Source organism: Delphinapterus leucas, chromosome 16 (assembly GCF_059928025.1).
Source record: "Delphinapterus leucas isolate spDelLeu-1000000601 "Yukka" chromosome 16, BTC_Dleu_Yukka2, whole genome shotgun sequence".
NCBI lineage: Eukaryota > Metazoa > Chordata > Mammalia > Artiodactyla > Monodontidae > Delphinapterus > Delphinapterus leucas.
This window is the reverse complement of record NC_143144.1, coordinates 26,435,904-26,463,863: the sequence shown is the minus strand read 5'-3', so window position 1 is coordinate 26,463,863 and position 27,960 is coordinate 26,435,904. Positions and strand designations below refer to the sequence as shown.

Below are 27,960 nucleotides of genomic sequence, written 5' to 3'. Positions count from 1 at the left end.
GACCTCGCTGCACATGTGTGAATGTACAGGTGTGCATGGGGGGTGGTGAGATGGTGCTCACAGGAGAGAGGGCATAGCACCGATGCCTTGGGAACCCGAATCCCAGAGCTGGGCAGTATAACCCCGTGGGGAGGAGGTATTTTCAGATGTGGGAAAATCTAGGTTGATTATGGAGTTAGGGGCTGGAAAACAGGGCAGGAGGGACATCTGGCCTCAAGCTCAGTCACAAAGGACCTCTCACTTAGACTGCTGACATTACCTCACTGGCTTTATCAACTGGAACTAATTACCTAAATTCCCTGTGCTTCAGTTTCCTCATCTGGTTAAAAAGGAACAATAGTAGGGCCTACCTCATAGGGCTGTTATGGGATTAATTCACCTAATTTAGTTCTAAAGCTTAGAGCAGCACCTGGCACTGTTTATTCACATGGTCACAGAAATACAGCAACAGGACTGAAACACACGAAGTGCTTCACGCATGTTCCAACTTGCCGCTCATTCTAGATAGCTCAACCTACAGCACACTGAGATTTAACAGTTATAAAATAATTTCCTTAATTACCTTGTACGTGACATAATTATAATGCCTTGAATTTTCTTTAGTGTATAAACAAGTTATTCTATTAAATATAAACATTTAAAATAGACCATAATCTTTGTCAGCCTGTTTTGGGCTTTTCTTTGTATTTTGGTGTAATTAAAGTGTGGAAGTCATCTGGCAGTGGTGTGACGGTAAATGTTTGACAACTGGCTCCCCAAAGGAAAAAAAAATGGTATTTGCTGATTTCCATAGTTATAAATATTACCACCAGGGCTTTTTTTTTTTGCAGTACGCGGACCTCTCACTGTTGTGGCCTCTCCCATTGCGGAGCACAGGCTCCGGATGCGCAGGCTCAGCGGCCATGGCGCACGGGCCCAGCTGCTCCGCGGCATGTGGGATCTTCCCGGACCGGGGCACGAACCCGTGTCCCCTGCATCGGCAGGCGGACTCTCAACCACTGCGCCACCAGGGAAGCCCCCAGGGCCCATTTTAAGCTGCCCACTTGATGGCATTGAAGCTGGAGTTGGGAAGAGGTGTATACAGTTGGCTCTCGTGAGTAGGTGTGAGCCAGCACAAGCCAGCTTCAGTACAGTACAGTAGCCAGGTCATCTACCATCGCACGTGGGCCACGGGAAAGAGCCGATGCTTTGAGGACAGTGAAGCCCAGATCTGAATTCTGATTATGGCCCTTCCCAGATACTTGGCCTTGGAAAAGTCACTTAATTTCTTTGAGCCTCAGTTTTCTCATGTGTAAAAGAGAGATTAGTATGCTTTCAAGTAAGAGCTTTGGAAGGATTCAATAACTCTAGGTGAAGTTCCCAACACTCAGAAAATGCTCATTTCCTTCCAAAGGACAGTGAGGGTTCTTCAAGGGCAGGGACTGTGTGCTATCCCCCTTGCCTGAGCTGTGTGACCTGGGGCAGGTTACTTAAATTCTTTGTGCTTGATTTATTCTACCATAAAATAAGGGAGTGGGGCCAGTGGTCCCTAGGACTCTTTCACTCTCAAATTTCCCTTCCTGCCATGCTGGCCTGTCTCTGGCCTGTGCAGGGTTGAGAAGGGAGCTGGGGGTGGTGCTAAAGCCAGGAACAAAAGCCTGACAAAGGTCTGCCCACAGAGCCACGCTCCTTGCTGGGGTGGTGTCAGTTAATTGGCAGCGTGAGGAAGAAGTTAAGCTCTAAGGGCTTCCCTGGTGGCACAGTGGTTGAGAGTCTGCCTGCCGATGCAGGGGACATGGGTTCGTGTCCCGGTCCGGGAGGATCCCACATGCCACGGAGCGGCTGGGCCTGTGAGCCATGGCCGCTGAGCCTGCGCGTCCGGAGCCTGTGCTCCGCAACGGGAGAGGCCACAGCAGTGAGAGGCCCGCGTACCGCAAAAAAAAAGAAAGAAATTAAGCTCTAAAAAGTTTTAAACATGAACTTGTTGGCATGATAGATGGCTCCTCCTGTCTGGGAAATTAGATCCAATTAAGGCCACCTTTCTGGAGCAGGCCTGGCTAATTTGACCAAGGTGCTCAGAGGAAAACGCTTACACCTTTAGAGCTGAAGGAGCCGTGTTAAGGCAGCAAGAAAATGTCCATGTCATTATTAAAGGCCCCGGGGTGGAGATGGAGTCCCTGACTGGGAAGGCTGGGTAGGTGCTGAAAGGTCAGTGTGCCCGCCATTGTATCTGGGGGTGGCACGCGGCTCTCCACGGCTTTACAGAATGGAGTGTTGAAAGTGTGGGCTCTGGAGTTGGAAGTTCAGGCTCTGCGAGTCCTCAGTCAAGTGACTTTAACCTCTCCTATGCTTCAGTTCCCTTGTATGGAAAATGGGGATGCCGTGAGGCTAGTACCTGCCTCAGAGTGGCGGTGATGCTGGTCAGAGCACTTAGAACAGTGCTGAGCACGCAGTTAATATCCGTTAACGATAGTCCTCTGAGCTCCCTAGAAACGTTGGCTCGCTGAGGGTGGAGGCTCCTGAGAGCAGGGAGGGAGGCACCTGTTTTGTCAGAGGTGGAAAGGGAGGCTCAGGATAGCCCTGGGTGTGTTCAGTCTTTGTACACGTCAGCACCAGCCACCTGCTCCCCAAGCTTCCAGGAAAGGGGGATGAAAGAGAGATTGCAGGCAGACTTTGAGCAGGGAGGCATGAATAACAGGAAGACTCGATGCCCTGCTGGGCCACCGATCACCTGTGGCAGGGATAGCCAGTCTTCGTCAAGGATTCCTGCTCCCCTCCCAGGCCAGAATGATTGCTGGGGAGGGGCTGCCAGGCCAGGGACTATGATGTTCCCCAAGCCTTCCTTGCATCTAGGTGGGGCCATTGCTTGGTTCTGGCCAACAGGATGTGGGCACAAGTGATGTATGTTACCTCCAGGCCTGACCCATAAACATCTTGCACAAGACCCCATGTTCCCTTTTCCTTTCTGCAGTGACCTTGGAGCCACAACATGGAAGGGGCCTGGGTCCCAGAATCATCATGTGGAAGATTGTTCCCTGAACACAGCATTGGACTGCTGTGTAAGTTAGAATTTCTATTTGTGCTAAGCCACTGAGGTTTCAGGGTTTGCCTGTTTGGCATCTACAAGTTCCCTTACCCAATGCACAAGTGGGTACTTGGAAGTGGGGAGTCTTGCATGCCCACTAAGCTGACTTGGAACCCTGTGAGGGTGACACCATGTCTTATTCCATCCTGTTCCCCAGCATAGCACCTGGAGGGGAACAGGCCCCCACTGATATCTGAATGAAGGTATGAATGAATATCGGGGGCCTCCCATTCCTTCCCAGCTTCTTTTAGAAGGCTGGGTTCTCTTATTGCTATTTTCTGCGCCACTTCCCTCCCTGCCTCAAGGAGGAGAGAAAGCTAGAGGGAGGCATATGGAGAAAGGAGGAAGAAAGGAGAGTTACATGGGCTGAGCAGGGAGCTGGGAATGGGGGCCCCAGGGTGAAAAGACCAAAGAAAATAATGGTAATAACCTAACTTTGTTAGCACTTACTACATGCCAGGGACTACTCTGAGCTCTCTATAATGACCCACTGAATTCACACAACAGCCCTGATCTGCGCATCCTCTGTAGGTGGGGAAATTAGGCACACACCATGTTAGGAAGAGGAGCCAGGATTCAAGAATGAGGTCTGCAGGTGAGGAGGGAGACACTTAGGCTTGCAGAAAGCTATCCCTGAAGAGCAGTGGGTTAGCCAGATACCGGTAAAATGGAACACATTTTAAACATAACAGGGCTCTTCATCACTGAAAGACATTCTCTGGTGAATGGATGAATGTTGTGATTTTTTGTGTGTGGGGTAAGCTCAGTAATCTCACACAAATGCGTATTTCAGGGATAAAACCAGGTGCTCAAAGCAGACTTGCTCAGAAACACGGGCCTCCTGTGAAAGGGAGGAGACGCTGGCCCAGAGGCCGGTCCCCAGGCTGAGGACGGAGCGTCAGCCTGAGGTGCAGAGGACGAGGGCCACAGGGGGCTCACCTGAGCGGGCGTTGATCCGAAACTGGAAGGAGCCCTCCAAGGAGTAGATGATGGACTCCTGACCGTACTCCCGGGAGCGGTCCAGGTCCGTGGCATTCAGGAAGAGCACCGTGGCTCCTTGCGGGAGACAAAAGGAGTGGGCTGCTGCTCACCGTGGGCTCACAGCCCCAGGCTCCGGGGGCAGGATGGGGGCACAGGCCCAAGGGGAAGGAGCCCTCAGGAGGTAGGAAGCCTGCCGCTGGGGAGACCCAGGGATGAGAGTGGGCTCAACCGCCTGTTCCCGTGGCCCAGGTTCCTGGGCTGTGCGGGGACAAGGCTCCATGGGAGGGGGTGGAGCCTGGGTTGGATCCGGTCCTCCCCCTCCGTCCCCCCGACTCAGTCCTGGTCCAGCCTCAGAGGGTGCACCACCGCCCCACCCCATCCCTCCCTGCCTGGTCACCATATTAAATATGCCCAGATGGACCAGCTTTGACTTTGACTCAAAAAGAAATGAAGCTCCATATTAAATGACTCTACATTTATTGCATTCAATTCTGGTCTTATTTTACCTTGATCACAAGGAGAATTTATCAGGGTTTTTATTTTCTCCTTCATGTCCGGTTAAGGCCCTCACCTTCATTTCCATCTCTGTGAAATCCTGGGTCAGGGGGCCAGCCTTGCCAGCTGCCTGGCCAGACTCTGAGGGCAGTGTGTCTTGTAGCCGTGCCTGCCAAGGCACTCAGCCCCCGCCTGCCACCCAGCTGCCAGCTCTGGCAGGGTGGCGAGGAGGGTCAGTGTGTGGCCTTCTAGAGTCACCACAGCCAGGCTGGAATCTGGTAGCACCTCTGGCAACTGCCTTAACTTGTCTGAGCCTTAGCTTCTTCCTCTGTTAAATGGGTCTAACTGTAAAGCCCAACTTGTGGGGTTGTTGGCGAGGATCCCAAAGGATAAAACACGCGGGGCACAGGCCTGGCCCACGGTAGCTCCCACCGAACTGCAGACCATGGTTACTATTATGCTGATGGATCAATAGTCCCAGGGGGCGTGAGGGGCCAGGCAGGGGGCTGTGGACAGTCAGGTCATTCTGGGCCTCTCCAGGTAGCCGTGGGGCCTCTGATCTGACTCTCAGTCCTGTCCTGAGCAGGACAGGTACCTTTGCCCTGACACACTCCTTTATCCCAGCATACTCAACTTGGAAGAGGACTAAATGCCATGATGAAGGTCTCTCCTTGTCAGAGGCTCTGGGGGTGATGGGGAGTGCGGGGGGCTGCTTCAGAGTGATATTCTCCAGTGGATGCCTGAGACTGGGATGGGTAAAGGTGGGCTGGGCACAGTCTGGCACCTGCCCAGCAAATCATCAGATACCAGGAAGGTACCTGAAGGTTCTCTTTAGAAGGCCCTGTGATGCCAGGGAAGGTTACCTCTGAGTTCACTGTCCCTGATTCCTCCAGCTGCTGCAGCAATTCCTGATATGAGAGTTTCCCCCACAGAATGTCCACTCTGGGTGTAAGGGTGAAGCTTCCGGCCTGCCCTGAGGACACAGCAGGTCCCCTGGAACCTGAGTGTGGAGCTGGTGGCCCTGGGTCTGCAAGCTGGGCCCTGGTGCTTGAGACAGCCCAGGGAGGAACCTCCCGTTCTCGTCCTCACCTAGGAACACATGCCATCCTCCAAGGTGACCCCTTCGGCCACTATGGGCCCTGGGACAGGCCTCATAGCCCCGTAAACTCAGAACTCTTTGCATACTCTCGTTTAACCAAGGTTGCTGAATTAATCATTGGTCATTATTCTCTTCCCTGCAGGAAAACTAGCTGCAGGGGAGCAGGGACCAAGTGCCTAGCCGAGCAACTGCACACAGTAGGTGCTCTGTAAAGAACTGTGGGCTGGCAGACAACTGGACATCTCCAGAGGTTCCACCTGTCATTGGGAAACACAGGGAGGGCACGGTCCTCTGGCGATCGTGTGCAAGGTCAGGTTTTCATGCCGTCGGCGCCATGCCTGCTGGCCTCCCGCCTTCGCGCCTCCCCAGCCCAGGTCGTACCTGCCATGATGTTCTCCACCACGGATACAAAGTAGGCAGGCTTGCTGAAGGTGGGAGGGTTGTCGTTCTCATCCTGGAACAGAAGAGAGACACGTTGCAGGAGCCAGGGAGGCATTCGGGGCTGGTCGGCATCGCAGGCTGGCACCGAGGAGCTCTGGCCTCAATGTATAACCAGAGCCAGGTGGGGTGTCACAGGGTGGCCAGGTGGCCCCCTAGCTGGGCTACAGTTCAAGGTGGCAGGATAGGCTTTGGGGAAACATGTGGGGTCAGGAAGGGACAGTGATGGCCGGAGAGATGGAGAATGAAGACAGCAGCTGGGACTGCCCGGGACTCCCAGCTCCCCTGGTTCTCCCTGCCGGTCTCTCGGCTGAACTCCGAGCTCCCTCCAGTTCTTGCACCCACACTCGGACCTTCCCATCCAGCTCCGCCAAGGTGACAGTGGAAGGTTCTAGGAACCCTCCTATCTTCTGCCTTCTAGAAACGAAGGGAGAAAGGAGTACCTCAATCCTGAAGTATGCAGTGGCAGGCAGGGGCAGGTGGCTCCCAGAGCCTGAATTCTAGACCCTTCTGCACACACACAAGAACAACAGCTCCTCCACCTGCCTGGGCAAACCCAGCCCACCACAACCAGCTGCGGTTCTAGAGCAATCCCTCCTCTGGCCCAGCCCTCACAAGTGGCCAGGGGATGCTGCTGGATCTACGGGCCAAGCCAGCAGGGTGGGCCAGGGACACAGCCTCCGCCTCCGCCTGCAGCTGCTCCACAATCAGGAGACTTTCCTACCCTCTACGACTCTCTCGTCCTCACCAACTGTTTCTGCGGTCACTCCACAAGAGTTCCTCCCTGCTCCCCTCTTGGAGGAAGCCTCGCTGGCCCACCTGACTGAGCACCTCCTCCCCTTTCCCCAAAAGCCCAGCACGGAGCTCGGAGGTCAGACTGGGTCGCAGCCCCCGGGGGAGTCTGAAGGCTTCAGTTCTCAGCCATGCAGGCTCCCAGGGCCTCCCTCCCCCAAGCACTGGGAGCCCCCTGAGAGGAAGGTCCCTGTAGCGAGTCACTCACTTCTGGCTGAGCACGTATGAAGAAGGAGGCGGCCTGACCGCAACCTTGTAAATCAACTATACTTCAGTAAAACGAATTTAAACAAAATTTAAAGAAGAAGGAGGTGGCCCGGTGTCTGGTTGCCCACCCCGTGGGACTTTAGAGAATCCCATCATGCCGGGACTGTGGGTGGAGGAACACTCTTCTTCTCCCATCTGGCCCCTGGCTCTGGACCAAACATTGGTTCCCGCTGACCTGTCCCTCTCTCCAGCCTCAGAGAACTGGCAGTGTGAGGCCCCAGCCCATGTCTGATGCCCCAGCAGCACGCCTGGGCATCCCTGGTGTGGGCACAAGTGCCTTAAATATACACGTATGTATCTATTTAAGCCTTCTGCTTGGCTGCACGGAATGGCGCAGAGAATGTCAGTGACAGAGCATGAGGCAGAAACTTATTAGCGGTGATATTTCCCTGGACCCCGGCGCTGCATTCACTATTAGTTCTAATTCAGTGGCTCCCTCTACAAAAGCTTATTGTCCCCTAATGGGAAATCTACAAACCGAGTTTGACTTCTTTATTAAAAACCAACAAGCAGTGGATGAAAAGGAATCACCTGGCTCCGCTGGCCTTTTCAAGTGTGGTCCTTAGACACAAGTGACTACACCATCCCAAAACACTGCTCAAGAGATGATGCTCACCCCCAGTCAAGGGGGCACTTTGTTGCCAGATCCGCCCTGCTGCCGCGGGCAAGGGCAGACCTGGAAGGGGAGCGCAGGGTTCCTGCCTACCCGCATGACAGCTTTGAGGAAATCTGAAAACGGCGCCCCTTCCGTGGGGCTGAGGTGGCTCCAGGCCAGGGCACATGCTGGCTTTTGCTGAGAGGGGAGCGAGGTGGACTCCTGCCCCCACCTGCCTCTGCACATGGAGCCCCCGCTCCCCGGTATCAGCGGGGAAGGCTGAGGCTGCTCATCACTCTTTTATTCCCAGCGGATAAAAGGTTAGTTCTGTCCCTGGGCCATCCACCTCCTGCTCTGGCTACGTGTGACGGGTTGAGGCAAAAAGAGAAAGAGGCCCTCCCCAGGTCCCTTCCTTAAGTGACCACAGGTTGGGACGTGGGCTGGGGTTCGGGGCAGTCCCTGGGTTTCAAGATACCACGAGGGCGAATCTTCGAAGGCCTTGCTACTCTAAGTGTGATCCCCTGACCAGAAGTATCAGCGTCTCCTGGGAGCACGTTAGAAATGCAGAGCTTCAGCTCTTTCCCCAGACGCACCAAATAAGAATTTGCATTTTAAGAAGATGCCCAGGGAATCCATGTGAACTTTGGCGCACACTGGTCTCAGTCACATGAAGACTGGGATATCCAAGCCTCCAAGCCTAGGGCTGTGGTGGAAAGAACGTGAACCTAGGAGTCACACAGGTCAGGATTCAAATCCTAGCTTATTAGGATTGGAAGTAAATTCAAATGCCACTTACTAGCCAGAAAGTGAGGAAGGCACTGGTGACCTTGTACCACCTTATGTTCCCTCCCTGAGCCTCATCTGCTGAGTGGGATCGAGAGACACTGTGTAACATGAAAGCAGTTGGCACAGTATGGAGCTAGAGACGTTTTAACTTCCGTTTGGTCAATTCTGCCTGCCCATCTCTGGGTGGTGTGGAACACCTCAACTCATTTCCCCAAACCTCCCCTACTCTCATCCTCTTTCACTTCCATTTCCCTAAAGCCTAGAGAGGGTCCTTCTCTGCCCAGCTGAGTTGTCTGGAATTCCCTTTGCACCAGAGAGCCTGGCGCACGCATGCTGATCTGTCCTATTAGCTGGGACGACGGCCCACCTTACCGGAGCCAGGTACCACCTGCAGGATCACATTTAATCTTCCCAATAGCATGAGGCAGTACCATGAGTGTCCCCATTCTGTAGATCAGGACACTGAGGCTCAGAGAGGACAAGAACCACAGGTCACATGGCTACAGGGTGGCAGAGCTGGGTTTCAAAGCCATACGCCTCCCAAGCTGTGCTCCTCCCTCTATTCACAGTGTCCCTTTGTGGGGGGAGCAGGATTCACAGTCGCCTTCATATCCCCCCAGGACCTTCTACTGCACCGCGCACACAGGAGGAATTCACTGCTTGCTTGAGTAGAGCAAGATTCTGGTTGAAAGTGATGGGGGATGGGGGTGGGCGTCGGTCAGGGTTATAAGTGTGGCCAGGGTTAGCGGGGGGTTGGGGGCTGGGGTCAGGGTTGGGGCCATGTGGGGACGAATACCAGGACTTGTCCAGGATTAGCAGGGAGCGTACTCTGCTTCTCTGCTATCACCCTCGGCATTTCATGGCAGGACGTTGCAGGTTAAAGGCGGGCATGCGTTTGGGCTTCTGTGGATCTCCTCTCGGCCACTCCCTGGAGCCTGAAGTGCCAGGTCTAGGGTCCCAGACTCTGACTTTCCATTACTGGACCTGGTTCTGCAGAGACTCTCCATCCTCTCCTACCCCGAAATGCTGCTCCCACATGCCCAAGCTGCAGGGCTCCCTGCAGGAATCACCCTCGACTTTTCCATCACTGCCCTGTCCTATTCCGTAAGCAAGTGGGGTTCCCTGTCCAGAGCTGGCCCTGGAGCCTTGGACTTGGGTTGAAAGGATGAGACTCATTAAAGCCAGAAGTAAGGCAGCACCAGAGGCTGTTACTGAAGCCAGCTGGGACAGGAAGGTCACCCATCAACCTGCTCTGGGCAAGATTTTGCTGAGTGTTTGTCAAATCGCAGAGTATCTCCTAACCTGGCAATCTGATCGAATCCTTCTGGAGCCAGTAATGCACTAACTCTTCCATCAACACGTGTTCACCCTCTCCGCAGGCAGCAGCCTTTATGAGATGGGGGCGGGTGTCTTGCGGGGCGGCAGGGCTACTGTCAGACCATGATCTGCATCCCCGGGATTGCTGGGGGAGCTGCACGGGGTCAATGAACCAGTGTGGAGCTGGATTCAGCGACATAATTTCAGACACGGAAAGCACTAAGGTGTGCTTGCTATTCATGTCAGACAAGCTGTGGTTTGGTTTCAGGCTCTTTTAAATCTTCACAGGAATGGAAAAAGGAAGTGAAGAAGAAAGAGGGGACCAGAGAGAGAGACAGAGAAGATGACCTTCCAGCAATTCCCTTGGACTTCACCGAATATGGCTATAAATGAAAGAATCAATGACATTTCCTCCCTGCTTGAGCCCCAGCTCCTGTTCCCCCTCAGAGGGTGTCCTGAGTTCCCTGAATGAAGTTAGATCAGGACCACTGGGCTCTTCTTGGGTCCCAGGGCCCTGTGCCTTCCATGGCTGAGCTGCGAGGCAGTTTGCTAGCGGACAGCCTTTGGGACAGTCTGCTGAGTAACTCTCTGGGCTGTGGGGACAGCGGGTTCTGGCAGGGCCCCAACACTCTGGGAAGCACTCACCACCCCATATCCTGGAAGGGCAAGGCCAGTGCACCCCTGGGTACTTACAAACACCTCGATGGTGACAGGGACAGTGCTGTTCAGAGGCGGGTTGCCAGCATCCTTGGCCATGACCGTCAGATAAATCAGCCCGTTGGGTATCTGTTCATAATCCAGGGGGCGGTTCACGCTGATCACTGAAATGACAGGGTAGGGCCCCAGGCCCTCTGTGAGCAGACTTTACATGTCCATCCAGCCACGGCTCCCCTTGGGGCAGAGAGGGTGTGGCTGGCTCAGCCTGAGCCAGCTCTGCCTTTTTTCCCCTCCTGCCTCTGAGCCCCCGGAGCCCCATGGCCCTGACTTAGGTTTACTGACTGCCTGATCTGTGCCAGGTACACTGTTGAGTCCAGCAGGTGGTAACTATCTGGGTGGTAACGTGAGCCCCACTTTACAGATGCGGAAACCAGGCTCGGAGAGGTTGAGTGTCTTCCCCAAAGGCACACTGCACATGCCTGGACTCTCACCATGAGTATCTTTCATGCTCGGCCATTGATTCTCAATTTGGGAGGGAAGATGTATTGGCTTGGGAGTGGGGGGCATGGGTAGTCTGCAAAGGCATTACCACAATATTAAATCGCCACTTTCTATTTGGAAAACAGAAACAAAATTATTGCTTTAGTAATGGAAAACCCAAGGAGGGTTCCTCTAGCTGAGAAGGTGGTGAGGTGTGAGGGTGGGCAGAGGCATGGGACTGTTACGTTTTTAAAAGGGGGGACACAGATTTTACAGAGGCCATCGGGCTGTAGCACCCAGACCCAGGACTGCAGCTTCTCCAAGAGCATTTCTCTGACACAAATGTGGGGTGGGAGGAGGCATGAGCACTGCACTCAGAGTCACCCAGTGCACATCTGCTCTGCCTTGGGGACACCTATACCATCTCCAAGCATTAGGGAAGCTTCGCAGAGGAGAGGATGTCCAAATAAGCCCTAAAGCAAGCCAGAGGTTAAAGGGAAGCAGGGCAAAGGGACAGGGAGGTAGGGCTTTCCCAGCAGAAGGAACAGACTCTTCAAAGACATGGAAGTGACCCCTGTAAGGGGTGAGAGTGTCAAGAAGTTCAAGGAGGTTGGATTCTGGTGGGGAGGCAAGTGCCGAAAAGCCACCAAGAGCCAGATCACAGGGCCTCCCTGGACAGCTTTGCTGTGTGACTTTGGGCAAGTCACCCCCCGTCTCTGGGCCCTAGTTGCTTCAACAAAAAAACCAGGTGGTCTCTTGGGATCTTGAAGCTTGAGGTTGTGGCTGCTATACCCTTCCTGGACTCACAGTGTGGCAGGCAGGGCAAGGTCCAGAGTATGGAACTGTGCCTGGCCAAGCAGGGAAAGGCCATAGCCTGGAAGATCTGGGAAGTGGCCACAGCATGCCCAAAGGATGGGAAAACTTGGCTAAGAAGCCTCTACCTGGCTCCCCTCCCCCTCGCCACAGATATGGCCAGGCAGTCCTTCTTAATAGGAACCCCACACATTGTGGCGGTAACTTCAGATGCCTGACTGGCCACAGGCCTAAGACTCAAAGAAAGATCTGGCTGAACTGAGACACAGATCTTGAGCCTATGAAATGGTGACCCCATACCACATGCTGCTCCAGACGACAGGAGCTGTGGGGCAGCTTCCCAAGTGGTCCAGGGTGTCTGGGAGACAGAAGGGCTCCCTCCTGAGACAGGTGTGATGTGCAACCCCGCTCCCACCTGCCAACCCTCCTCCCCAGGCTGGACCCTCAGTCCTGCCCCACACGTACCGGCATAGCCCTCATACACGCGGATGTCGAAGTAGCTGCCAAAGGCGGAGGCATTGACTATGCTGTAGGTGATCTGGTTGTTGGGAGGAGAGTCTTCATCCGTTGCCTGGAAGGAAGAGGGTAGACAGGGCCCTTGAGCTTTCAGTGACCCTGGGGCCAGAAGAGGGCAGGTGGGAGGGGAGGGCTGGCCCCTCTCTGAGCCCCCTTTTCGGGGTGATCCAGGCACCCCTTGTCCCTCAGCTGGAGGCTACTCTCTGGCTCCCAGCAGACACACTTCATGTTGGGGTGTGGAGGTATCCTGGGGAATTTAGAGGGCAGGCTGAAGGCCTGGAGGAACAGAGGAAGGCCAAGCCTTACCCAGAGGATGAAAAGGGTCGCCACCATACCTGGCACAGCCATCTCCTACACCCTCAGTACCAGCTGGAACACCTCATGCACAGAGGCCTTCCCTGACCTCTGGACTGGGTTAGGGCCCTGTGCTGGGCACCCCATTCGTCCCCCCTCCCCATTGGAACTTCTTGTTTAATTTCTGTCTTCCTCATTCTGCCTGCCTGTCAGCTCCATGGAAGCGGGAACTTTGCTTCCTGACTGAAGCTGATACCTAGAATCCAGCACAGTGTTTGGAACACAGTAGGTAATCTAATAAATGCACGTTGCATGAATGCAAGAAGGGAAGGTGGCACTTGGAATTGGGTCAGGGATCCTCCTTTCTCTTGACTGTCTCTGGGGTGGCTGAATTAGTTAGCTCTTTCCAGATGTCTTTGACCCTAGAGAGCCGCCAGGGGCCTCCCTCCACTCTGCATGTAAGAGGACATGGGCAGTGAGGGAGGGCAGGGTCCACCAGGGAGCCAGGGCTACGTTCAGAGGGCACGTGGTCCTGTCTTCTGTGTATCCCCCGTGCCCACCTCCTCCACCTCGCCTTCATCCCTGCCTCCTTCAGAAATAAGTTCTAAATGGAGGCTCTGGGTCCTGTCATTCTGGGTCGGCAGAGTGGGGAAGGGGCACGAGGACATTAAGAAGTTTCTGGTCAGAGGTCACCAACATGTGGTGGGGACTCATTGCAGGAGGATGCTTGGAGCGTAGAGTCCCAAGTTCTAGCCCTGGCTCTCTCCTCTACTAATTCATGGCACCTGCCGCTCCCCTCCTGTTTCCCCTTCCACGAACTGGGTTGTGCCCATGGTGTCTGGTGTCTTCCAGCTGCAGCAGTACCTGATTCTAAGCACTCATTAAAAGGGCTTGGATGGGGAGCCTTACACAGGGACCTGCTCAGAACTCACCAAGGGAGATGGGGGTGAATGGAGACAGACACTAGCCTCACTCAGTAACCAGGGACCTGAAGTGCCACTCAGAGGTGGCCTGACACAGATCGTGACCCCCGATCTGAGCAGAATTCTTTGTGGATGGGCACTTAGTACTTCCTGCAGTGGCTTCCTGAGCAGGCGGTCAAGGGGAAACCAGAGAGAGAAGGACAAGGTAAACAGACAGATCAAAGGGCAGCCCGGCATCTTACCCGGAGCCGCACCAGCTGTGTGACGGAAGGCTCATTCTCTCTCAGGGCACCCACATAGCTGTCCTTCTGGAAGGTGGGCACGTTGTCGTTGACGTCCAACACGTTGATCCTGACCCGGCCTGTGGTTTCCTCGCCACCCCCGTCCCGGGCGATGACTGTCAAGGTGAAGCGCTGGATGAGTTCATAGTCCAGCCTGGCAATCAGCATGATGAGTCCCGTGTCCTTGTCCAGAGAGAACCTATGCCAGGCAGGAAGGAGGAAGGGAAAGACACCTTGGTTTCAAGCAGCTTGCGGATAAGGGCCTGCATTTACCAGCCTGTCCTTGTCCAAGGTGCTAAACAGAGAGAAATTAATGAAGTCTGAAATCTGCCTTCTATTTCATTTTCCCTAAATAAGAAGAACAGCTAAGTTTAACAGGAGGTGGGGCAGGATGTGGTGGGCAGGGATCAGTGCCACATGAGGGGTGGCGTGGTGGTCAGGTACTGAAAGGGCAGGAGTGTGTTGATTTAATCAAAGAGGAGACAGGCAGAATGACCCTCTTCTTGCTGTGAACAAGAGTTTCTGCCTACTGGAGACATTTAGGTGTTGAAGAACTGTGATGGCCAGAAATTCTTAAAACTGATACCACAGACATACAATGGATCATTCGTGACTATTAAGAAAAATTATATGCCAACAAATTGAACAATCTAGACAAAACGAATAAGTTCCTGGAAACATACAACCTGCCAAGACTGAATCATGAAGAAATATAAAATCTGAACTGATTACTAGTAAGGAGATTGAACCAGTAATCAAAAATCTCCCCCAGGAGGAGCTTCAAGATGGCAGAAGAAAAAAAAAAAAAAATGGCAGAAGAGTAAGACGCAGAGATCACCTTCCTCCCCACAGATACACCAGAAATACATCTACACGTGGAACAACTCCTACAGAGCACCTACTGAACGCTGGCAGAAGACCTCAGACCTCCCAAAAGGCAAGAAACTCCCCACGTACCTGGGTACGGCAAAAGAAAAAAGAATAAACAGAGACAAAAGAATAGGTATGGGAACTGCACCACTGGGAGGGAGCTGTGAAGGAGGAAAGGTTTCCACACACTAGGAAGCCCCTTCGCAGGCGGAGACTGCGGGTGGCGGAGGGGGGAAGCTTCGGAGCCGCGGAGGAGACCGCAGCAACAGGGGTGTGGAGGGAAAAGCGGAGAGATTCCTACACAGAGGATCGGTGCCGACCAGCACTCACCAGCCCGAGAGGCTTGTCTGCTCACCCGCAGGGCTGTGAGCTGAGGTTCGGGCTTCGGAGGTCGGACCCCAGGGCGAGGACTGGGGTTGGCGGCGTTAACACAGCGTGAAGGGGGCTGGTGCGCCATGGCTAGCCGGGAGGGAGTCCGGGAAAAGGTCTGGAGCTGCCGAAGAGGCAAGAGATTTTTTCTTGCCTCTTTGTTTCCTGGTGCACGAGGAGAGGGGATTAAGAGCGCTGCTTAAAGGAGTTCCAGAGACAGGCGCGAGCCCCGGCTATCAGCGCGGACCCCAGAGACGGGCATGAGACACTAAGGCTGCTGCTGCCGCCACCAAGAAGCCTGTGTGCGAGCACAGGTCACTATCCACACCCCCCTTCCAGGGAGCCTGTGCAGCCTGCCACTGCCAGGGTCCCGGGATCCAGGGACAACTTCCCCGGGAGAACGCACGGCGCGCCTCAGGCTGGTGCAACGTCACGCCGGCCTCTGCCGCCGCAGGCTCGCCCCGTACTCCGTGCCCCTCCCTCCCCCCCGCCTGAGTGAGCCAGAGCCCCCAATCAGCTGCTCCTTTAACCCCGTCCTGTCTGGGCGGGAACAGACGCCCTCAGGCGGCCTACACGCAAAGGCGGGTCCAAATCCACAGCTGAACCCCAAGAGCTGTGCGAACAAAGAAGAGAAAGGGAAATCTCTCCCAGCAGCCTCAGGAGCAGTGGATTAAATCTCCAGAATCAACTTGATGTACCCTCCATTGGTGGAATACCTGAATAGACAACGAATCATCCCAAATTGAGGAGGTGGACTTTGGGAGCAACGATATATATATACATTCTTATTTTTTCCCCCTTTTTCTCAGTTTGTGAGTGTGTATGTGTATGCTTCTGCGTGTGATTTTGTCTGTATAGCTTTGCTTGTACCATCTGTCCTAGGGTTCAGTCTGTCCGTTTTTTTTTGTTTGTTTATTTGTTTTAGTGTAGTTTTTAGCACTTGTTATTTATCACTGGTGGATTTGTTTTCTGGTTTGGTTGCTCTCTTTTTTATTACTTAAAATTTTTTAATAATTACTTTTTATTTTTAATTTTAATAACTTTTTAATTTAATTTAATTTAATTTAATTTTATCCTCTTTCTTTCTTTTCTCCCTTTTATTCTGAGCCGTGTGGATGACAGGCTCTTGGTGCTCCAGCCAGGCGTCAGGGCTGCACCTCTAAGGTGGGAGAGCCACGTTCAGGACATTGGTCCACAAGAGACCTCCCAGCTCCACGTAATATCAAACGGCGAAAACCCCCCAGAGACCTCCATCTTAACACCAAGACCCAGCTCCACTCAATGACCAGCAAGCTCCAGTGTTGGACACCCCATGCCAAACAACTAGCAAGACAGGAACACAACCACACCCATTAGCAGAGAGGCTGCCTAAAACCATAATAAGGCCACAGACACCCGAAAACACACCACCAGACGTGGACCTGCCCACCAGAAAGACAAGATCCAGCCTCATCCACCAGAACACAGGCACTAGTCCCCTCCACCAGGAAGCCTACACCACCCACTGAACCAACCTTAGCCACTGGGGGCAGACATCAAAAACAATGGGAACTACGAACCTGCAGCCTGTGAAAAGGAGACCCCTAACACAATAAGTTAAGCAAAATGAGAAGACAGAGAAACACACAGCAGTTGAAGGAGCAAGGTAAAAACCCACCAGACCTAACAAATGAAGAGGAAATAGGCAGTCTACCTGAAAAATAATTCAGAATAATGATAGTAAAGATGATCCCAAATCTTGGAAATAGAATGGAGAAAATACAAGAAACGTTTAACAAGGACCTAGAAGAACTAAAGAGCAAACAGTGATGAACAACACAATAAATGAAATTAAATATTCGCCAAAAGGGATCAATAGCAGAATAACTGAAGCAGAAGAACAGATAAGTGACCTGGAAGATAAAATAGTGGAAATAACTACTGCAGAGCAGAATAAAGAAAAAAGAATGAAAAGAATTGAGGACAGTCTCAGAGACCTCTGGGACACCATTAAACTCATCAACATTTCAATTATAGCTGTCCCAGAAGAAGAAGAGAAAAAAAAGGGACTGAGAAAATATTGGAAGAGATTATAGTGGAAAACTTCCCTAATATGGGAAAGGAAATAGTTAATCAAGTCCAGGAAGCACAGAGAGTCCCATACAGGATAAATCCAAGGAGAAATGCACCAAGACACATATTAATCAAACTATCAAAAATTAAATACAGAGAAAAAGTATTAAAAGCAGCAAGGGAAAAACAACAAATAACATACAAGGGAATCCCCATAAGGTTAACAGCTGATCTTCCAGCAGAAACTCTGCAAGCCAGAAGGGAGTGGCAGGACATATTTAAAGTGATGAAGGGGAAAAACCTACAACCAAGATTACTCTACCCAGCAAGGATCTCATTCACATTTGACGAAGCAAAAGCTAAGAGAATTCAGCAACACCAAACCAGTTTTACAACAAATGCTAAAGGAACTTCTCTAGGCAGGAAACACAAGAGAAGGAAAAGACCTACAATAACAAATGCAAAACAATTAAGAAAATGGTAACAGGAACATACATATCAATAATTATCTTAAATGTAAATGGATTAAATGCTTCAACTAAAAGACATAGACTGGCTGAATGGATACAAAAACAAGACCCGTATATATGCTGGCTACAAGAGACCCACTTCAGACCTAGGAACACATACAGACTGAAAGTGAGGGGATGGAAAAAGATATTCCATGCAAATGGAAATCAAAAGAAAGCTGGAGTAGTAATTCTCATATCAGACAAAATAGACTTTAAAACAAAGACTATTACAAGAGACAAAAAAGGACACTACATGATGATCAAGGGATCAATCAAACAAGAAGATATAACAACTGTAAATATTTATGCACCCAACATAGGAGCACCTCAATACATAAGGCAAATACTAACAGCCACAAAAGGGGAAATTGACAGTAACACAGTCACAGTAGGGGACTTTAACACCCCACTTTCACCAATGGACAGATCATCCAAAATGAAAATAAATAAGGAAACACAAGCTTTAAATGATACATTAAACAAGATGGACTTAATTGATATGTATAGGACATTCCATTCAAAAACAACAGAATACACTTTCTTCTCAAGTGCTCATGGAACATTCTCCAGGATAGATCATATCTTGGGTCACAAATCGAGCCTTGGTAAATTTAAGAAAACTGAAATCATATCAACTATCTTTTCTGACAACAACGCTGTGAGACTAGATATCAATTACAGGAAAAATTATATAAAAAATACAAATACATGGACGCTAAACAATACACTACTTAATAACCAAGAGGTTACTGAAGAAATCAAAGAGGAAATCAAGAAAACCAGAGAAACAAATGACAATGAAAACACAACGACCCAAAACCTACAGGATGAAGCAAAAGCAGTTCTAAGAGGGAAGTTTATAGCAATACAATCCTACCTTAAGAAACAAGAAAAATCTCAAATAAACAACCTAACCTTACACCTAAAGCAATTAGAGAAAGAAGAACAACAAAACCGCAAAGTTTGCAAAAGGAAAGAAATCATAAATATCAGATCAGAAGTAAATGAAAAAGAAATGAAGGAAATAATAGCAAAGATCTATAAAACTAAAAGCTGCTTCTTTGAGGAGATAAACAAAATTGATAAACCACTTAGCCAGACTCATTAAGAAAAAAAGGGAGAAGACTCAAATCAATAGAATTAGAAATGAAAAAGGAGAAGTAACAACTGACACTGCAGAAATACAAAAGATCATGAGAGATTACTACAAGCAACTCTATGGCAATAAAATGGACAACCTGGAAGAAATGGACAAATGCTTAGAAATGCACAACGTTATGAGACTGAACCAGGAAGAAATAGAAAATAAGAACAGACCAATCACAAGCACTGAAATTGAAACTGTGATTTAAAATCTTCCAACAAACAAAAGCCCAGGACCAGAGGGCTTCACAGGCGAATTCCATCAAACATTTAGAGAAGAGCTAACACCTATCCTTCTCAAACTCTTCCAAAATATAGCAGAGGGAGGAACACCCCCAAACTCATTCTATGAGGCCACCATCACCCTGATACCAAAACCAGACAAAGATGCCACAAAGAAAGAACACTGTAGGCCAATATCACTGATGAACAATGATGCAAAAATCCTCAACAAAATACTAGCAAACAGAATCCAACAGCACATTAAAGGATCATACATCATGATCCAGTGGAGTTTACCCCAGGAATGCAAGGATTCTTCAATATACACAAATCAATCAATGTGATACACCATATTAACAAACTGAAGAAGAAAAACCGTATGATCATCTCTATAGGTGCAGAGAAAGCTTTTGACAAAATTCAACACCCATTTATGATAAAAACCCTCCAGAAAGTAGGCATAGAGGGAACTTACATCAACATAATAAAGGCCATATATGACAAACCCACAGCCAACATCATTCTCAATGGTGAAAAACTGAAACCATTTCCACTAAAATCAGGAACAAGACAAGGTTGCCCACTCTCACCACTATTATTCAACATAGTTTTGGATGTTTTAGCCACAGCAATCAGAGAAGAAAAAGCAATAAAAGGAATCCAAATTGGAAAAGAAGAAGTAAAGCTGTCACTGTTTGCAGATGACATGATACTATACATAGAGAATCCTAAAGATGCTACCAGAAAACTGCTAGAAGTAATCAATGAATTTGGTAAAGTAGCAGGATACAAAATTAATGCACAGAAATCTCTTGCATACCTATACACTAATGATGAAAAATCTGAAAGTGAAATTAAGAAAACACTCCCATTTACCACTGCAACAAAAAGAATAAAATACCTAGGAATAAACCTACCTAAGGAGACAAAAGACTTGTATGCAGAAAACTATAAGACACTGATGAAAGAAATTAAAGATGATACAAATAGATGGAGAGATATACCATGTTCTTGGACTGGAACAATCAACATTGTGAAAATGACTATGCTACCCAAAGCAATCTACAGATACAATGCAATACCTACCAAATCACCAATGGCATTTTTCACAGAACTAGAACTAAAAATTTCACAATTTGTATGGAAACACAAAAGACCCGAATAGCCAAAGCAATCTTGACAAAGAGAAACGGAGCTGGAGGAACCAGGCTCCCTAACTTCAGACTATACTACAAAACTACAGTAATCAAGACAGTATGGTACTGGCACAAAAACAGAAAAATAGATCAATGGAAAAGGTTAGAAAGCCCAGAGATAAACCCACGCACATATGGTCACCTTATCTTTGATAAAGGAGGCAAGAATATACAGTGGAGAAAAGACAGCCTCTTCAATAAGTGGTGCTGGGAAAACTGGACAGCTACATGTCAAAGAATGAAATTAGAACACTCCCTAACACCATACACAAAAGTAAACTCAAAATGGATTAAAGACCTAAATGTAAGGCCAGACACTATAAAACTCTTAGAGGAAAACATAGGCAGGACACTCCATGACATAAATCACAGCAAGATCCTTTTTGACACACCTCCTAGAGAAATGGAAATAAAAACAAAAATAAACAAATGGGACCTAATGAAACGTAAAAGCTTTTGCACAGCAAAGGAAACCATAAACAAGACAAAAAGACAGCCCTCAGAATGGGAGAAAATATTTGCAAATGAAGCAACTGACAAAAGATTAATCTCCAAAATTTACATGCAGCTCAATATCAAAAAAACAAACAACCCAATCCACAAATGGGCAGAAGACCTAAACAGACATTTCTCCAAAGAAGATATACAGATTGCCAACAAACACATGAAAGGATGCTCAACATCATTAATCATTAGAGAAGTACAAATCAAAACTACAATGAGATATCATCTCACACCAGTCAGAATGGCCATCATCAAAAAATCTACAAGCAATAAATGCTGGAGAGGGTGTGGAGATAAGGGAACCCTCTTGCAGTGTTAGTGGGAACGTAAATTGATACAGCCACTATGGAGAACAGTATGAAGGTTCCCTAAAAAACTAAAAATAGAAATATCATATGACCCAGCAATTCCACTACTGGGCATATACCCTGAGAAAACCATAATTCAAAAAGAGTCATGTACCACAATATTCATTGCAGCTCTGTTTACAATAGCCAGGACATGTAAGCAACCTAGTGTCCATTGACAGATGAATGGATAAAGAAGATGTGGCACATATATACAATGGAATATTACTCAGCCATAAGAAGAAATGAAATTGAGTTATTTGTAGTGAGGTGGATGGACCTAGAGTCTGTCATACACAGTGAAGTAAGTCAGAAAGAGAAAAACAAATACCGTATTCTAACACACATATATGGAATCTAAAAATCAAAAAATAAATGGTCTTGAAGAACCTAGGTGCAACACGGGAATAAAGACACAGACCTACTAGAGAATGGACTTGAGGATATGGGGAAGGGGAAGGGGAAGGGGAAGGGGAAGGGCAAGCTGTGACAAAGTGAGAGAGTGGCATGGACATATATACACTACCAAATGTAAAATAGATAGCTAGTGGGAGGCAGCTGCATAGCACAGGGATATCAGCTTGGTGCTTTGTGACCACTGAGAGGGGTGGGATAGGGAGGGTGGGAGGGAGGGAGACGCAAGGGGGAAGAGATACGGGGATATATGTATATGTCTAACTGATTCACTTTGTTATAAAGCAGAAACTAACACACCATTGTATAGCAATTAAACTCCAATAAATATGTTTAAAAAAAAAAATCTCCCCCAAACAAAAGTCCAAGACCAGGTGGCTTCACTGGTGAATTCTATCAAAAATTTAAAGAACAATCAATTCCAATACTTCGCAAACTCTTCCCAAAAACCGAAGAGTAAGGAGTACTTCCAAACTCATTTTATGATTCCAGCATTACCCTGATACCAAAACCAGATAAGGACAACACAAGAAAAGAAAATTACAGGCCAATATCCCTGATGGACAAAGATGTAAAAACTTCACAAAATATTAGTAAACCAAACTCAACAGAACATTAAGAGGATCATATATCATGATCAAGTGGGATTTACTCCAGGGATGCAAAGATGGTTCAACATCTGCAAATCAGTGTGACACACTACATTAACACAGTGAAAGATAATATCATATGATCATCTCAATAAATACAGAATAAGCATGTGACAAATTTCAATATCCATTTATGATAACAATTCTCAACAAACTGGGTATAGAGGGAAAGTACCTCAGGATAATAAAAGCCATATGTGACAAGCCCAAAGCTAGCATTATACTCAATGCTGAAAACTTGAAAGCTTTATCTCTAAGATCAGAACAAGGTAATGATGCCCACTCTCACCACTTCTATTCAACGTAGTACTGGAAGTCCTAGCTAGAACAATTAAGCAAGAAAAAAAAAGCCATTCAAATCTGAAAAGAAGTAAAATTGTCACTACTTGCAGATGACATGATATTATATAAAGAAACCCCAAGACTCCACCAAAAAACTGTTAGAATAAAAGGAATTTGGTAAAGTGGCAGTATACAAAATCAATATACAAAAATCTGTTTTATTTCTACACACTAAGAATGAACTATCAGAAAGAGAAATTAAGAAAAAAATCCCATTTACAGTTGCATCAAAAAACAATAAAATACTACCTAGGAATAAATTTAACCAAGGAGGTGAAAGACCTGCACACTGAAAAATATGACATTGATAAAAGAAATTGAAAAAGACCAATAAATGGAAAGATATTCCATGTTCATGGATTGGAAGAATTAATATTGCTAAAATTTCCATACTACCTAAAGCAATCTGCAGATTCAGTGCAGTCTCTACCAAAATTCCGATGGCATTTTTCACAGAAATAGAACAAACAATCCTAAAATTTGTGTGGAACCATAACAGACCCCCAGTAGCCAAACTAATCTTGAGAAAGAAGAATAAAGCATCGTGCTCCCTGATTTCAAACTATATCACAAAGTTATAGGAATCAAAACAGTATGGTAGTGGCATAAAAGCAAACACATAGATCAGAGGAACTCTGGCCTGAAGTGCTGGGTGGAGACCTCTGTCTGTGGTACCCTATGAGCAAGTGAAACTAGATGAAGCACAAAGGAAAGGAAAAAAAATGTTCTTGTTGGGAGACAAGATGGCAGAGTAGAAGGATGTGACCTGACCTCTTCTTATGAAAAGACCAAAATCACAACTAACTACTGAATACCCATCAACAAAAAAAAACGCTGGAACCTACCAAAAAAGATACCCTACATCCAAAGACAAAGAAGAAACCATAACGAGATGATATGAGGGGTGCAATCATGAAAAAATCAAATCCCATACCCACTGGGTGGGCAGCCCATAAACTGGAAAATAATTATATCACAGAAATTCTCCCACAGGAGTGAAAGTTCTGAGCCCCACATCAGGGTTCCCAGCCTGGGGGTCTGGCAATGGGAGGGGGAGCCCCCAGAGAATCTGGCTTTGAAGACCAGCAGGGTTTGATCACAGAAATTCCAAAGGACTGGGGGAAACAGAAACTCCACTTGTGGAGTGCGCACACAAGGTCTTGTGCACACCAGGACCCAGGAAAAAAGCAGTGACCTCATAAGAGCCTGGACCACACCTACCTGCTGGTATTGGCACGTCTACTGCAAATGTGGGGGCAGTTGTGGCTTACTGCATGGACAAAGACATGGGAAGCCACAGTTCTGGCGAGTATTTATTGGCATAAGCCCTCCTGGAGGTGGCCATTTTCTCACAAAGACCTGGCCCCAACCAACAGCCTGTAGGCTCCAGTGCTGGGATGCCTCAGACCAAAAAACAAACAAGGAGGGAAAACAGCCTTACCCATCAACAGACAGGCTCCTGAAAGTCTTCCTGACCACAAAACTGCCTGCTAAACACAACCGCTGACAAAGCTCTGCCCATCAGAGGGACAAGATCCAGCTCCACCTGCCAGTGGGCAGGAACCAGTAGCTCCCACCAGGAAACCTGCACAAGCCTCTCAGAATGCCTCATCCACCAGGGTGCAGAAAGCAGAAGCAAGAAGAACTACAACACCGCAGCCTGTGGAACGGAAACCGTAATCATAGCAAGTTAAACAAAATAAGACAGCAGAGGAATATGTTTCCAGAAGGAAAAACATAAAACCCCAGAAGAACAACTAAGTGAAGAGGAGATAGGCAATCTACTCAAAAAAGAATTCAGAGAAATGATAGGAAAGATGTTCCAAGATCTCAGAAAAAGAATGGCGGCACAGATCAAAAAGACACAAGAAATATTTAATAAAGACCTAGAAGAACTACAGAACAAACAAACAGAGATGAATACAATAAGTGAAATGAAAAATACACTAGAAGGAATCAATAGCAGAGTAACGGAGGCAGAAAACTGATAAGTGACCTGGAAGACAGAATGGTGGAAATGACTGCCACAGAACAGAATAAAGAAAAAAGAATGAAAAGAAATGAAGACAGTCTAAGAGATCTCTGGGACAACATTAAATGCACCAACGTTTGCATTATAGGGGTCCCAGAGAAGAAGAAGAGAGAGGAAGGACCTGAGAAAATATGTGAATAGATAATAGCTGCAAACTTCTCTAACATGGGGAGGGAAATAGGCACCTGAGTCCAGGAAGCATGGAGAGTCCCTGGCAGGATAAACCCAAGGAGGAACATGCCAAGACACAGAGTAATCAAAATGACAAAAACTAAAGACAAAGAAAAAATATTAAAAGTGACAAGAGAAAAGCAACAAATAACACACAAGGGAACTCCCATAAGTTTATCAGCTGATTGCTCAGCAGCAACTCTGCAGGCCAGAAAGGAGTGGCATGATATATTTAAAGTGATGAAAGGGAAGAACCTACAACCAAGAATACCCTACACAGCAAGGCTCTCATTAAGATTAGATGGGGAGGGACTTCCCTGGTGGTCCAGTGGTTAAGACTTTGCCTTCCAGTGCAGGGGTTGCAGGTTCAATCTCTGGTCGGGGAGCTAAGATCCCACATGCCTCGGGGCCAAAGAACCAAAACAAACAGCAGAAGCAATTTTGTAACAAATCCAATAAAGACTTTAAAAATGGTCCATATAAAAAAAAATCTTAAAAAAAAATAGATTTGATGGATAAATCAAAATCTTTACAGATAAGTAAAAACTAAAAGGGCTTCCCTGGTGGCGCAGTGGTTGAGAGTCCGCCTGCTGATGCAGGGGACACGGGTTCATGCCCCGGTCTGGGAATATCCCACATGCCGTGGAGCGGCTGGGCCCGTGAGTCATGGCCGCTGAGCCTGCGCACCACAACGGGAGAGGCCACAACAGTGAGAGGCCCGCGTACCGCAAAAAAAAAAAAACTAAGAGAATTCAGCACCACCAGACCAGCTTTACAACAAATACTAGGGGAACTTCTTTAGGCAGAAAAGAAAAGGCCACAACTAGAAACAAGAAAATTATGAATGTGAAAGCTCACCGGTAAAGGCAAACATACAGTAAAGGTAAGAAATCATCCACACACAAATATGTATCAAAACCAGCATTTGTGAGAAGAGGAGACTACAGATGCAGGATGCTGGAAATGCATTTGAAACTAAGAGACCAGCAACTCGTTTATATATAGACTGCTATATCAAAACCTCATGGGAATTGCAAACCAAAAGTCTACAATAGATACACACACACACAAAAGAAAGCAATCCAAACATGAAACTAAAGATAATCATCAAATCACAAGAGAAGAGAACAAATGAGGAAAGGAACAAAAAGAAATCCACAGAAACAAATCTAAAAGAGTTAACAAAATGGCAATAAGAATATACTTATTGATAATTACCTTAAATGTAAATAGATTAAATGCTCCAACCAAAAGACACAGACTGGCTGAATGGATACAAAAACAAGACCCAGATATATGCTGTGTATAAGAGATCCACTTCAGATCTAGGGACACATACAGACTGACAGTGAGGGGATGGTAAAAGGTATTCCATGCAAATAGAAATGAAAAGAAAGCTGGAGTAGCAATACTTATATCAGACAAAATAGACTTTAAAATAAAGACTTAAAAGAGACAAAAAAGGACACTACATAATGATCAAGGGATAAGACTGAGAAGAAGATATAACAATTGTAAATATATATGCACCCAACATAGGAGGACCTCAATATATAAGGCAAATGCTAACAGCCACAAGTGGAGAAAGTGACAGTAGGGGACTTTAACACCCCACTTTCATCAATGGACAGATAATCCAGACAGAAAATCAATAAGGAAACACAGGCCTTAAATGACACATTAGACCAGATAGACTTATTTGATATTTATTGAACATTCCATCCAAAAGCAGTAGAATACACAGTCTTCTCAAGTGCACATGGAACATTCTCAGGATACGTCACATGCTGGTCCATGAAACAAGGCTTGGTAAATTTAAGGAAATTGAAATCATATCAAGCCTCTTTTCAGACCACAATGTTATGACATTAGAAATCAATTACAAGAAAAAAAAACTGTAAAAAACATAAACACGTGGAGGCTAAACAATATATTACCAAACAACCAATGGATTACTGAAGAAATCGAAGAGGAAATAAAGAAATACCTACAGACAAATGACAACAAGAACACAATGATCCAAAACCTATGGGACACAGCAAAAGCAGTTCTAAGTGGGAAGTTTGTAGCAATAAAATCTTACCTCAGGAAACAAGAAAAATCTCAAATAAACAACCAAACCCTACAGCTAAAGCAACTAGAGAAAGAAGAACAAATAAAACCCAAAGTTAGTAGAAGAAAAGAAATCATAAAGATGAGAGCAGAAATAAGTGAAATAGAGACAAAGAAAACAATAGAAAAGATCAATGAAACTAAAAGCCGGTTCTTTGAAAAGATAAACAAAATTGATAAACCTTTAGCCAGACTCGTCAAGATAAAAAGGGAGAGGCTCAAATCAATAAAATTAGTAATAAAAAAGAAGTTACAACAGACTTCAGAAATACAAAGGATAATAAGAGACTACTATAAGCAACTATATGTCAATAAAATGGACAACCTAGAAGAAGTGGACAAATGCTTAGAAAGGTACAATCTCCCAAGACTGAACCAGGAAGAAATAGAAAATATGAACAGACCAGTCACAAGTACTGAAATTGAACCTGTGATTTAAAAACTTCTAACAAACAAAAGTCCAGGGCCACATGGCTTCACAGGCAAATTCTGTCAAACATTTAGAGAAGAGCTAACACCTATTCTTCTCAAACTCTCCCAAAATATAGCAGAGGGAGGAACATTCCCAAACTCTTTCTACAAGGCCACCATCACCCTGATCCCAAGACCAGACAAAGATACCACAAAAAAAAAAAGAAAGAAAGAAAATTACAGGCCAATATCACCAATGAACATAAACGCAAAAATTCTCAGCAAAATACTAGCAAAATAAATCTGATAATACATTAAAAGGATCATTCACCATAATCAAGTGGGATTTATCTCATGGATGAAAGGATTTTTCAATAACTGCAAATCATTCAGTGTGATACACCACATCAACAAACTGAAGAATAAAAACCTTATGATCATCTCAATAGATGCAGAAAAAGCTTTTGACCAAATTCAATACCAGTTTATTATAGAAACTCTCCAGATAGTGGGAATAGAGGGAACATAATAAAGGCCATATATGACAAGTCACAGTTAACATCATTCTCAACGGTGAAAAGCTGAAAGCATTTCCTCTAAGATCAGGAAAAAGACAAGATGTCCACTCTCACCAGTTTTATTCAGCATAGTTTTGGAACTCCTGGCCACAGTAGAGAACAAAAAGAAATAAAGGAATCCAAATTGGGAAAGAAGAAGTAAAACTATCACTGTTTGAAGATGACATTATACATAGAAAATCCTAAAAATGCTACCAGAAAACTACTAGAGCTCATCAATGAATTTGGTAAAGTTGC

The 27,960-nt window shown here is 47.1% G+C and overlaps 1 protein-coding gene across 2 annotated transcripts in view; it reads right to left on the bottom strand.

The window, feature by feature from the left end:
• The window catches only part of CDH23 (cadherin related 23), a 394,909-nt gene that overhangs the window by 114,548 nt on the left and 252,401 nt on the right, over window positions 1-27,960 (bottom strand). For both annotated transcript variants that reach the window (XM_089897635.1, XM_089897636.1), the window contains exons 14-18: window positions 13,760-13,997; window positions 12,250-12,355; window positions 10,528-10,655; window positions 6,021-6,093; window positions 4,004-4,120 (exon numbers count right to left, since the gene is read on the bottom strand). In XM_089897635.1, the coding sequence (XP_089753761.1) occupies window positions 4,004-4,120; window positions 6,021-6,093; window positions 10,528-10,655; window positions 12,250-12,355; window positions 13,760-13,997 (662 nt within the window). The remainder of the gene's footprint in view (window positions 1-4,003; window positions 4,121-6,020; window positions 6,094-10,527; window positions 10,656-12,249; window positions 12,356-13,759; window positions 13,998-27,960) is intronic.